Raw genomic sequence first — 13,458 nt, forward strand, 5'->3', positions numbered from 1 at the left:
GTTGCCTGTCTCGGAACATAAGTGCCCGAAAACAGGGATTAACCAAAATAATGTGTGCCCACTGGAGCGCCAATACAAGATTTCCCCCCTGTTGCAGGGTACTTCTGACCTCCCCTCCAGCAAAAAATAGTAACAATGCAGAGTGGGGATTCGGTGTCAGCAACCTCGAGTTCATGCTGAAAAATACCGGTATCATATGTCAGCAAAGTTTTTTCAATGCAGTACCAACACACACACACGGGGGGGGAACTGTGATAAGCTGCCCGCTTTCTCTAGATCTTTCCGCTGTATCACATATAATGCAACTATTGACTATTATACCGCCCCACACTCTTTCACCCAAAGTTATGGTGTAGGAGGAGGCTTACCGTTACTTGTACTATATTACTTCTTCAGCTCACAGCCTCGTGAAAACGGTGATACCCGTTTCAAAAAGAAAGTCGGCATCTATCATACCGGGGCCACTTCCACCCTTTGGATCCAATCGTGTCCCCCCGCAGACATATCCGTGTCATAGCCCGCCATTTTAGGCACGCGTAGAAATTTTTCCATCATTAGGGTACTGACAGAGCCAGCTCCCCGACCCGCCCACCTTCTTTGTAGGCCGCCAAAACCTGCATCTATACTTGGCTGGCGCCGCGATCCTTCCTTTGAACGGATTGGCGCCCCGGCAGTGGGCTGAATTGCATCAAGAAATATAAGCAATGTTCTCGCATCGTAGCGTCCACACGCGAATCACATTAATACCTCATACTGGGACTGACATTTTTGACAAGACTGGATATCTACTCGAATATCGGTAGCTATTATAATATTATTGCGGCCCCGGAGCAACAGCACTAGCGCCGTACATTAATCTAACCCTTGTTATATCGCACCCCCGAATGCAACCCCCGAATCAGTTCGTCCTCTTCTTGAAGTTCCCCAACCATTTCCTCAGGGCTGTTGTAAAAATCTTTCTCGAATTCGCACCATCCGGCCACGAAGTTCTGAGGTCGAAGCAGTGGGACGCACCCTTGAGAAGGTATCCAAATACCTCACTCCTAGGTGTTGAGACCCCCTCCTCTGGAATATCCTGTGTCAATTTAACACCTTTGGGTGCCCAAGACTCCTCAGATAACAGCGATACGGGCCGCCACGGGTCGTATTCACCTCCTGGCACTCGGTCAATCACGAATAACAAGTCAAGGAATTTGAGAGATACCTGAGAAAAATACATTCGAAGGTCGAAGGTCCCAACCACCATATTCCCGATTAATTTTATCTATATCTGGGTGCTGAGGTAGCACGCCGCTAGAAAGCCCTTGTGGGAATTGCCGGAAACAAATGTCTTGTTGGTGCTTGGGGCTATTATAGGATGATACAATTGGATTTAGTCCACGATTTGACGATTGGAAGTACCCTGATTATTCTGTCAGAAAAGACTTCCTCCTTGTCCAAGTGCAAGCTTTTACCCCATTCACTACAATACTGATATGTCCAAGACACGGCTGCCGGGTCCGGAAATGGATCGTCAAGTCGGCATTTCGGTGGCCCTACCGTACTGTTTCCATAATACCCTGCACAACTGGTCGGTGCGAAGCGATTAACCTAAGCCATCGGTGAATATTCAAGCTATGGCTTCAATGCTGGATTAGGAAACTAACAACAGTCCCGAACGGTTCCCATGAAGCCCAGCGATCAGAAGCAAATTTGGCCCCTTTGCTCTTTGCCCACCCTTCTTCCCCGGAGACTTCTCCAGTCTCGGGATTCGTAGAAACCCAATCGCAGAACGACCTCATATTCGCTACCCCCACCTGTCAGACTGAATCTTGATCATTAAATCTTGAATCCTCCGAACTAAACCGTACCTGGATTGCCTTCAGTCAAATTGCTCTGCCAAGAGTAATATATATATGTCAGGGCATCTGCGAAGCCTTCATTAGAGTTGTTTTCCGCGCCCCTCCCCAAATATTGCTTCTTTATGGCCGCCGAGGTGTCCGCTCTAGAGAGCTGGTCATCAATATATTTAATCGCTGCCACAATATCGTTGGTGCAATTTTTGAACCCGAGCCCTCTGAGCCCACGATATACCTGTTCAAAATATGCCGACATATCTATCTGCGCCTGGACCGGAGCGGATGAGGAAAACGAGGCGAATATTGTCTCAGGATACTTATGCCGAGCAAACGCTGCGCGGCTACCAGGATAGCTGCCACCGATGAATACCCATGGTGTAGAGGCAGGTGTCAAGTCTATGTTGGAAAAGCTGCGAAGAGTGAAGTTGTTGGCAAATGCCTAGTCATCAGTCAGTGAAAGCCATTGGTGGAATTAGCAAACTGTGCTACCGGGATATCCGCAAGGGCTTGGGCGGTGTTCAGCCACCGGAACTCCTCCACAGGCGTGGCCAGAGAGATGTTAACATGTGATGAGGCTCCGTAGTACCTGCACGATTAGCCGATTAGCCATTGCTATCATAATTCACTCGCCAAACGGTTCGGAATCCCAAAACGGTTACCGATGCTCCCAAACAATTCCAATCCCATTAAACTCCTGGACAATTTGCCGAAAGAACGAAGCGCCGTCGACGAGTCTATCCTGAACACTGGGTTCCGCATTTCCCTCTCCAGCATCATATACTTGATATCCGTTAGTCTATCACCAAACACTACATGATCAGGGGCACAAACTGAAAACCGGATTCCCGGGCTGGTAAAATTCTTCAAGCACCCAATACCTATTTTCGAATGTTCCAGGATGGTTTCCAAAGTGGTCAAGAGGGAGCTACCAGAACACGGATGCAACAGATATCAGACCCACTCGAGTGGACGATGAAGAGAATCTGAGGGGAAGAGCCAATCACCTTAACAGTTTCAGCCAACACACCCGCTGCCCGCGTTGCCAAGACTTCAAAACGATCATTTTCCAATCCTCTACCAACCTCGGCATCAGCTCGATCTTGATATCCGAAAAATGGCCCCGGACGTATCACCGCCTCAGCAAGGCCGAGAAGCAACAGCCCAGGCGCCAGTCGTTTCCACATCCACATCTCTTGAGTCAGTCTCCTTGCCCAAGGAAACTTGCAAGTGTAGGAAAACGAAATGCACCCGGAGGGGGGCCGTGGCTTGCTTTTAAAGCCAGCAACCCAGACAGTAGAGGGTACTCGCGCCACGGAAGTGAGGCAAACAAGGACCTCCCTAACACCGTTGGGGTGGATAGCCACTCTAGGAGCATGTCGGAGAATTGCGAATTGCGAATGGTCTGCAGTAGAACGCATTGGGTACTCGTACTACTTGAGTACCGTAGTACATACCCGAGTACTAGTACAAGGACTTGTGCATCCAGTGATCAAAAAAATATCGGGAAATGAGACACAGGGTTTTGGAGTTCTAATTGGAGCGTTTGGTGGCCCGAGCCAATCGATTTCCACCGCTAACCCCTGTTTCCCATTTCTTTACTTGTCTCGTTCGGCTGTACCCTACCTTACTAGTATAATAAAATACCCCTGCCGAGAATGCCCATCCTCAGATTCAACCCTTCTTCCCTCCAGGAATAGTTGCTTCTGGCAAGTGGGACGAAATAGCTGCCTATTTACACTGTAATTGAATAAGTAATGTTACCAGCACTATCCTCTTGAGGATGCCAGTTGCCGATCGTTTTTCGTGATTTCGGACTCGCAAGTAGCTGAATACAATATACTGGTATCGCATTATTTGTTGCCCTCAAATCTGCCGCCGCCCCCAACAGTTTGACAATCTCAGCCGAAGTGATACAGTACAGCATGGGTCGTCTTCCCACCCGAGTAGAGGATCAGCAGATTGAAGAACCAAAAGGGTTATTCATCGCGCAACACTGAATTCTCAAGTCTAGCAGCCACCTCCAACGAGGCCGCCCAGTAAAAAGCTTAGTGCTGCCGGGATGCCAATATCACCTCCAAACGCGACCCTTAGCATCACTACAGTAGAGGCGAAAGTATGATAGGAGTGGTCAAAGTGGGGGGGAGCTGAGCGCCCATCATTTAGATCCCCGGAAATGACACTAAATTTCCCCGGAAATCAAGGCGGCATACAGTAAATAGGTTTCCCTCAATCGAAGCGTTGTACTGTACCGTACGAGTACTGCATTCAAGCAGCAACTCGGAGTGAGTCCCGCTGCACCTGCTGCAGCTCTCAGTCCAAATATATCCCTCGATCGGCGCCTTAGCGGCTGTGTGTCTGAGTCTCACACCGTACAGTACCGGTACTCGTACTTGTAATACCCTTATCGGTTACCAGGTGCAGGCTCAGCTAAGCTTTGGGGAGCGGTCTCGGTGACCGGTTGCCTTGCAGGGGTAATTGGACGCTCGCGTTTAAAACCATACGGGGCATTGGTCCAAGGTGTTGCTTGGTAACCCAGCCTTTTGTTCACAGAGTTACCAGTTGGGCTAGAGTAGGCTATCAAAGGAGAATATACTGCGTCGTGACAGAACCAAATTTACTACCGCAAGTTACACTAATTTTTAATTTCCAGTGAAATCCGGCTCTATTGAGATATCGTACCGTTGGTGTGGCTCGATTAAACACCAATCTGAGTCGGGTGCTGTGATAAAACACCAAATCTAGCGGTATCGGCACTACGAGGAACAATGTCTCCCCCGAGAGCCCGGGCGTGCTGTGGATAGCAGAAGTATTAGTAAACAAAAAGAATTCCAAGAGGTGAAGTCACCGGAGGCCGAAACTTAGTATGATACCGAATGGGCCGTTTTAAGTTTCTCCCAAGGTCTTGGTGATCTCCCGACCCCGCTTACGGGTAAGTGCCGATGCGCGTCATACGAATACAAGTAACTTAGTCTACTCGAGTAATCAACAGCTTTGAACGGGCAGGCCAAAGTACGAGTATCCCGAATTCTACTCCACCTGATCCAAAACTCGCCAAAGGTACATAGAAATAGGCTTCAGTGTCCCAGATCTCGGGTGTTTTCGGACCGGGCGGCAATTTGAAAATCTCGAACCCCTATTCACCTAGAAAATAAATTCAATGTCCCGGGTTTTCACTCCATTCAGGCCAATAACCCGACCCCGCAGCCGTTTAAAGGCTTGGATAATACCATGCCATGATCGGTCCCTGGCGGGAATGCAGGTCCAATATTTCTCCTCTTCCTTATCCCTTTCCCGGTCGTCCCCCTCGGTACTTGTGGAGTCACCAACATATAAGGCTCCAGATTCCTGCTAATTCTTATTAGTAGACATTTCGAGTTCAAGGCTGGGTGTCGACCCTTTTGCTCCCATATGAGAGTTTTGTTGACGGGTCCACAAGGAGGATACTAGTAATCCGAAATGAAAATTTTCTATTGAGTGCTATCAGAATGGTTATTGAAACTTTCAGCTCATTCCCCATGTCCTTTTATAGCTGCAATACCCCCCATTTAGACCTTATACAAAGTGGTCCCTAGTTATCACTGCTTGATTGGCACTCGACTTTCAATTATTTTAGAGAAGATCTCCTCCACTCCCCCGGATACTTCCTTGTCCAGGATAGTCCGCCCAGAGGGTTTACTATCCGGGGCAACGGGGTGCGATTGTGCAGTATTCGCCCGCAAGGTCCTGCTCCTTTTGGGAGCCTGGTGTCACCCGGTAAGCTGTTTGGTGATGCGTCTTGGCGATACGGCCTATTCCCCTCGCTCAGGATGCACCACCCTCCCTGCCCTCAACACAGCTATGATAGAACACAAATCCGAAGACGGAAATCACAATACGGGTGATCACCCATACCCTGGATTCCCTGGCCTATAAACATTGAAAGAAGAAAGAACTGATGTGTTCGGCCATAGAACGATGAAAATTTCGCATCCCGTCCGCTCTGCGGTAAACAAGCATCGTATCGTCCGGTTAGTACTACAGTGGGTGACCATGTGGGAATCCCGGATGCTGAACTCTTTTGTTCCTCTTTTTCTTGCTCACGACGCTTCTAATATTCAGTGACGGTGCTGAGCGAGGAGGTATTGTATGTGGGCTGAGGCATATTGTGGGCACATGGGTTCTGCTCTGCTGGTGGGGTATTTCCCTACTATAATTCCCTGTGCTGTTGGGTTTTTGGGCCGTCGGTGAAGAGAACACTAAACATCTATGATATCATAGGAGAATACTTCCCAATGGGGTTTACCAATCGCAACCACCGTACCTGACCCCAAGTGAAAGGAAAAGTTCTTTCTCTAAAATCTTATCCGGTTTTTTATCCCGGCTCCTCATCGTATCACATTGTAAAAAAAGAAAAGCTAAAGTTGGGGGTCGGCTTACCACATGGTGAGCCCTTTAGTTTTCATGAAAACCTCAGAGCAGGAGCGGAAATCAGTGCCGCTACCCCATCCTCGCTCAATCAAGCTATTAGCGTATAGGGCAAATATTAATCATGGCATTTGAACTGTGGTTTTCATTTATCCACCTCCTCCCCTCAGTAACTATCCTGGATTAGACCTGACCCAGATGCCCGGAGGACGCCATGGGCGTATTAGCCTACCCATGGCTGGTGTTTTTACTGTGTGGAGCAGTTTGGGATTTCTGTCCTGTGTACGACAGATCTCGGGTTGTCCCTAATGGGCAAACCTTTTCTGGGTGCTTGGCAAACGTGATTTGGAATTCAAATTATCATACGATTTTGTATAATTCGAAATCACATTTTTAAACCCTATTCACGTTTTCTCTCTCCGGAAATCGCAATTTGAAATCACAGTTTGCCAAACACTCTATTTGTCCATACTGTGCGGTACTGTACGAGTACAGTACTGGGTTGGGGTCGGATTCTTTCCGCAGACTAGCCGCCCATTTCTCGCTCTTTACTACTATTTTGGTCCTTGGAGGAATTTTTCGAAAGAAATTTGCACTTCTTCGGCTTTAGGAATACCGGTACAGGTACAGTACCTTTTCGGTTACCAGAGGGGGAAAAATGTAAACTGAGCCCTCTGTTGAGACATGACGGGGGGAATAGTCTACGATACACAGATGGCGCTTTAGCACATTTGTCCGCCATTCAAGGTCTTAAGGCCTGCAGGTATCGCCGGACTTAAGCCTGGGGTTCACACAGCTTTATAAGAATTTTTCCGAAGAGGGCTTGCTAGCTATAGTTATCCGCGTCGAGTAGCGCAGGCATACTGATTAACGAAATCACCAGGGATGGGGGTTCTCGAAATATTTGTTGACGTTCTTGAGAAAACGAGTCAACGAAAATGTTTGGCGGAGGTGATCTAATTGTGGTAAAAGGGTTCGATCGGGTAACTTTTCAATAGGGTCCTCCACCTTGCTGTTTAACCTATGATACTCTGCGCTCACAACCCCCCTACAGGCCCTTCCTGCCCTCCTAAGGGACTATCCGTGGAAATTCTGTGAACTGTGGGTTCAGAGTACGACATGGGGTGTGGCACGTCGGGAAACCGAAAAGCGTGGATTTACAGATATCCCACCTGGATACGAATCTTAAATTAATATGCTATCATAGGTTTCGGGAAAGAACCACTTAACAGCCGAGCAAAATATTCAAAAGCGATAATCAACTATACAAACCAAATATCACCGAGAACTCTTCCGCCCCCCCAAAAGAAACACAAAAAATTACTCAACATCATCCAGCTAGCCCGAGAGACCCCCTTCCCCTGTTCCTCCGCCCACCCTCTGTCCCGCGCCCTTCTCAGCAACAACCTCCCCAGCCGCCTCCCACAACTCTACCAAAATCTTCATCCTAGAATCCACAATTCCGTCAGCCTCCTCAAGACAGATCCAGCGCTCACCTTTCTCAAGGTCATGTAAGTGCAGAGTGTCCCAGACCTCGTCGACAATGCCCTTGATCAGTCTGATCACTCTGTCCGTTTCGGCGATGGGTGGGCGCTGCGAAGTTAGTAGTTTTTTCATGTCGGCAGCAAGTTTTGCAGCGCTGTAGACCTTCTCCTGGAGGGTTATGGGGCTTTTGGGTGGCATTTTGGGTTGGGCAGTTGAGGTTGTGTTGTGTTGGGCGGGGAATAGGAGTACCGGAGGGGGGACAGGGGATAGAGGTTATATATCCAAAGGGATCTGGGTGGAGAGGGATTCAAGATGGTGTTTTTCTAGGGGTTCGATGGTGGGGTTTTCAAATAGGATTAAGTGTCTTTTTTCCCCTCTATTTTTTTCATCGGCTAACTCGAGGGACGTTGTGAACCGGGTCTTTCTGTCGGCTATCATCCGTGGGTTTTTCAAGCTGCCCATGGACTTAGTGCTGTACCGAAGGGCCGAGTTTCGACGCGGCTTAGTGGGCAAGCATACGTTACTTGAAGCGAGATACTGTTTTGTCGAACTAACCGAACGAACCAATCTATTCTTGAAAACCACACGGCCGATACTCCGGCAGGCATCATGAAATTAGCACAAGGGAGCTGGGCGCATACCGAAATATTGCAACCTCCTAAATATGTATGGAGAAGAGGCAATCACCACTGCGCGAAATACTGCCGGGCTTGATAGAAATGAGGTGATGAAAATCAAGGTCACAGAATTTCACTCGAATGTCTGACCATCACTCGGGTTGTAATATGGCTTTCAAATATGCATCAGTTGCGTATTTGATTATGACTGTCATAGTTACTAGTATGAGCTCATCAGTAGATGAACGGAAACTCTATCGTGCCACTAGTTTAGTTATCTCGCTCGCTTTTCCTTTCTGTTACCGCTGCATTATGCAGCGCCGTTGTGGTTGACTTTTCCTTTTTCTTATCTCTACCATACCGGTACTGTACAGTACATCATGTATTGTTTAGTCCGCCTCCCTGTAGCATTAAGTAGGGTCCTATGGACACTCAGGGATAGGTATATTCAAGCAAACAATACAATCTCAATCAAGAATTACAGCAACTCGCACTGCCATTATATGATAGAACACACTACCCCTCGTTACAGCTTGCCAAGTTATCCTCAGTAATTTATAATGGGTTCGTCCCTTGATACGAATAATCAGGGTACTGTACGGCAGATTTCGCCAATCCCTTGGTCGGGAAGATTAATGCCAGAGCGCACTGAACAAACGATATGCGATTGTCTATCAAACGGATTTCTGCTACCTCTATCATACCATTGGGATTCTGAACCGGCGAAGCCAACTGTGGACCGACCTCCTTACCGCGGTCAAACATGTTGAATTCTATTCCAAACCATACCCACCTGCGAACCACCTTGAATTAAAATAGAAAAGGTCTATCATACCATCAAGTTCAATGGCCCTATCATGCCAACTCACAAACGGCCATTGAACTTACAAACGGCCATTGAACTCACAAATAGCCATTGAGCTCTCTCTCCAGAACTTCTCCCCCGCCTCCTACTACATACAGTACATCACCGAGACCGTCCTCATCCATTGATCCATCAACGAATCTATACCAACAAACCAACGCAAACTCCCGACCAACGAAAAAGAAAACAGAAAAAAAAACATCGAATCCTAAATTTTTTAACCGAAATGCCATCCTTCACTCAACTCAAGCTCAAGATCAGAAAAGCCTTCGGCAAATGCTGCTTCTCATCACCCAATAAGAGGACACCCACTAGAGGATTCTACGCCCCAAAACTCGAATATGGACCAAAGCCCACGAGACCATGCCTAAGCTGCCAGACAGTCTGGGTCCAGTTTCCCTTTGACCTGTGCTGCAACTGTAAGTATTCCCATTGACGAAGCGTTTTCATAACACTAACGACGACGGGTATAGGCGAATTGAGTCCTTACGTGCTCCCGTTCGTCCCGGAAGAGGAGGAGGAGGAGAGAGAAGTCGAAAAAGCGCCCGGTGGGAAGTGGAGGAGGTAAAGGAATGGCTACGGAGGAGGGTCTAGCCCTGGATAGCGCCCTCGAGGGGCAGTCTCCGAAGGAGGATTGAGGGGGGTGAGGGTCTTATATGTAACTCTTCCATTCCTTGGCGGAGGTTACCATATCTGACATGAATCGGAGATCCGGGTTGGGGTGGGATTGGGGGCTTTTTGATAGCGAATTTATAGTTTATATGTATTATATCATACAACGGTGCGGAAATTAAAGGCTGGTGTGTAGGCAGCAATAGTCATTCAGGTGCCTAGGCTAGTGAAGTGCCGTGGTTTGGATTGTGGTGTGTGTTAAGAATGGGACATATGGCGAGGTGTGGTAAAAAGCCTGGTCGATACCTAAAATATTCTTTCGTCAGGGCTTTCTAAGTGGCAAAGTATTTGCCGGGGATGGGTAGGGAGGCGTTAGAAAGTAGTGGTGTATGGAATCTAATTGTTCTTTCTCCTTATCACAATCTCACATGACAGTGCACGGGCCGAATGCGATGCCGGCCTCTGCTCCTATGCGAGCTTCAGAACCGCCGACTATTATCTATAATTCCATCGCAACCGAGCTCTCAAACTGTGGGGAATTGTCTGTGTAGAGAAGTATTGCCTTTTGAGTGACCGGGAGTGACCCTTTTCGGCAGAGAACTAATATTATGAACTATCTTGGTCTACCAGCAGTAGGCCAGCAGCGCCCCTCGGAACATCGAGGGAGATGACAAGAAATAAATGCCACTAAGAATAGTGGGTAAGGTTGACCTGGCCGGCGGGAGCGTTAGCAGTATCATAGTCCAGCGACTGACCTCTTCGGCACGGTAGCCAGAGCAGCCGGGCGGGGAGGGGGGCGGTCGGCACCGTAATACTCTCGCCGTCTCGGAGGTAGCCATAGCATCATAAGGAGCAAGCGGTGGGCTTCCGGGGGGCAGTTGACTTGGGGGGCGCATTATCAAGGTGAAGCATTAGCGTGCGTTCCTGAATGGGATGGACCTGACACTGGACAGGCATTTTGAATGAGGCGTGCCTACAGAACAATTTCGCGATACCGTTCGATGCCGCGCTGTCCGGGTCTGCGTCATTGTGGCAACCCCCGGGCTAAACCGGCTCGAGGCGACCCAAGAACTCGCGGGAAAAAACTCGTAACGAGCAACTGAACCGCTCTGTGTAGTACCGTATAGTACTTAAACTGTGGGTTGACCTTTTAGTCTCCGGAAGCGCGAGGGGTTTTGTCATTTTGGGATTGATATGTTTGCCTATAATTATCGTAGGTTGTTCGTGAAGAGTGGTGATTTTGCGGTCCGAACGTTTCACCCAAGAGCTCACTGATGCCTAACCATGATATTGTGGAATATAGCAGAAATTGAGGAGACTTTATTCAACCGAAGACATCGTGGCCGAGTGGTTAAGGCGACAGATTAGAAATCTGTTTCGTTCGCGAGCATAGGTTCGAGTCCTGTCGATGTCGGAATATTTTTTCGTTTTTATCGGAGCAGTCACAATTTTGTTGCCCGACGGGCGATTGCAACTTCTTCTACGAGTAGAGGTTGGGGCGCCCGGTAGTAATATACTATCTGAAGATTAATTAAGAGAATTTTTTGTTTGCACTCCCCCCAGGCTGTAAGCTGGTCTAGCTTCACATTTTCTTTTCCATTCACATGCTCTCACCATGTTATGGTAAACGATAACTGACGGTGGAAGACCAATTTCCTCGAAATGCCCAGACCACTATCTTATCGAAGGTCTGCGCCTACTCAAGAACTATTATTAAACAAACATGCGACTCAACACGACACGACACAACAAGGTCCCTTTACCCCTCACGCCGCTCACCTCTGGACTCGCTGAAACCACTACCACTCCACACAGCCGCCTATCATTGGCGATCCCCAGATACCGGTAGTCAATTAGAAGATGGAACGATAAGTCCCTCTGTTCCGCCAAATGCCTTACCAATTCTGACAACAATGCTGCCAAGCTTTCACATCTACACCAGCACTGCTACAGCATTGTTCCCCAACACCGGTGGCAGCATGCGCAGGTCCTGATAGTACCGGCACTCGAGTCCATTATGACAACGAGCCTCCTGCAAAACATCCCCGGAACTGGAAATGCGAGACAACCATACCGGTACCGGTGCAAGCAAATTTTTTTGCCTTCCGCCCAATGGGCGGGAGAAGTAACCGCGGTGTGAGCCGGCGCCAATGGGATTCGAGAAAGTTACCGGGGTGTTAGTTGGTCGTTGGCTACTGGATAGATGGATGGGGATATAAGTAGGCGAATATGGGGCCTTCCACTCCGCGCGGGAAGAGGTTGGGAAAGAAGGTGAAGAGGTGGACACGATTCTAATCGACCCCCCTACGCTCCAGACAAACTCGATTTGCTGTACGGTACGCTACACCACGCGAATTATCATATACCACAATGCACTCACCATCCACAACAACACATCTCCTCCTCCTCACTTTCCTCCTGACCCTCACCCATGCCCTCCTTAACACCCAGACCCCCCTCCTCCAGCCAGAGACCTCCTCCCCAAATAACCTCACCATCGCCACTGCGCCATGGGGCTACCACTACCACTCCGGCCCTCTCTCCTGGCACAGACTCTCTCCAGCCAACGTCCTGTGCAAGACCGGTATCCGGCAATCCCCAATAAACATCCACCAAGCACTGAAGCGCCCGACCGGGCTGAAGCTGCGGCGGGGCGACTACCGTGAGTACGGGATCCTGGAGAACGAGGGTCAGACCGTTAGCATAAAACCGCAAGAGGAAGATGCAAAGTACGGCTACCAACTCTACCCCGGTGACTCGGCCGGCGGAGGCGGGGGAGTCGGCAAGGGTGGAGGATGGGCATTACTCGACACAATGCACTTCCACACCCCTAGCGAACACCACCTTGATGGCGAGCACTTTGTCGCTGAGTTACACGCCGTGTTTAAGACTACCGACGGTCGGTGAAGCCCCCCCCCCATCCTTCGTGCACGCTGCGAAACTAATCCGTGCCTCAGGCCAAACAACTGTCCTCTCTACCCTCCTGGACATAGACACCACTAGCAGCAATCACCTCCTCACAACATTGCACCCTTGGCTCCCCTTTGTCGCCACACCACTCACCGCCACCTTTGTGCAATTCGACCCCAGCCCCATCCTTGACCGCTTCTATCGCGCGTATCGTCGCGAGCGGGTGTATACCTACCGCGGTAGTCTCACGACCCCGCCCTGCACGGAGAACGTACTACGCATGGTCTCGCAGGACCCCGAGAAGATTAGCGTCGAGCATTACCGAAGGCTCAAGGCGATTACAAAGTTTAATGCGAGGTATCCGCAGAACCATCCGGGGTATATGAATTTGTTGGAGTGGGCTTGTGAGAAGTAGGAGTTTTGGTAGGGTGATATATGAGTAGTCTAATGAACAAGGATTTCATCCCCTTCTTTTCTTCTTCTTTCAATTTTCTTTCTTCATCTGTTTATCAAAGTAGGGCCCACATCACTGCGCTTTTTTTCATAACCACGTGTGACGTGTATCATATAGCCGCGCCCGTAAAATTCTCGCACCGTCCCTCGCATCCCAAAAAAATACCCATCAGCAACAGAACAAGACCCCTTCACATGACCGTTTTCAGATCCGTCTAGGGGCATCATAAACACCCATCATACCACAACCGCTTCTTACATGATAGAAAGACTG

At 49.0% G+C, this 13,458-nt stretch overlaps 2 protein-coding genes; one reads left to right on the forward strand and one right to left on the reverse strand.

Moving 5' to 3' along the window:
- Positions 1–753: 753 nt before the first annotated feature.
- On the reverse strand, positions 754–3,028 carry GSTUM_00011539001 (uncharacterized protein; the record flags this gene model as incomplete). XM_002841966.2 has 9 exons in its annotated part: positions 754–1,155; positions 1,205–1,402; positions 1,455–1,590; positions 1,647–1,786; positions 1,851–2,277; positions 2,328–2,424; positions 2,498–2,618; positions 2,670–2,699; positions 2,800–3,028. The coding sequence occupies 9 exons, from the start codon at positions 3,026–3,028 to the stop codon at positions 899–901; spliced, it is 1,635 nt and encodes a 544-aa protein (XP_002842012.1). The 3' UTR covers positions 754–898.
- An 8,298-nt stretch (positions 3,029–11,326) lies between these two features.
- GSTUM_00011540001 (uncharacterized protein) lies at positions 11,327–13,203 on the forward strand. XM_002841967.2 has 3 exons: positions 11,327–11,387; positions 11,492–12,720; positions 12,779–13,203. Exons 2-3 carry the CDS (start codon positions 12,192–12,194, stop codon positions 13,144–13,146), a joined length of 897 nt encoding a protein of 298 aa, XP_002842013.1. The 5' UTR covers positions 11,327–11,387; positions 11,492–12,191; the 3' UTR covers positions 13,147–13,203.
- The last annotated feature ends 255 nt before the right edge of the window (positions 13,204–13,458 follow it).

The sequence above is a fragment of the Tuber melanosporum genome, assembly GCF_000151645.1.
Source record: "Tuber melanosporum whole genome shotgun sequence assembly, scaffold_87, strain Mel28".
NCBI classification, from domain to species: domain Eukaryota; kingdom Fungi; phylum Ascomycota; class Pezizomycetes; order Pezizales; family Tuberaceae; genus Tuber; species Tuber melanosporum.

Bases quoted from the DNA above. Each gene is read 5' to 3' on its own strand.
- GSTUM_00011540001 (XM_002841967.2), top strand. From the start codon at position 12,192: ATGCACTCACCATCCACAACAACACATCTCCTCCTCCTCACTTTCCTC. The intron at 12,721-12,778 runs GTCGGTGAAGCC...TCCGTGCCTCAG, and splicing joins CGTGTTTAAGACTACCGACG to GCCAAACAACTGTCCTCTCT.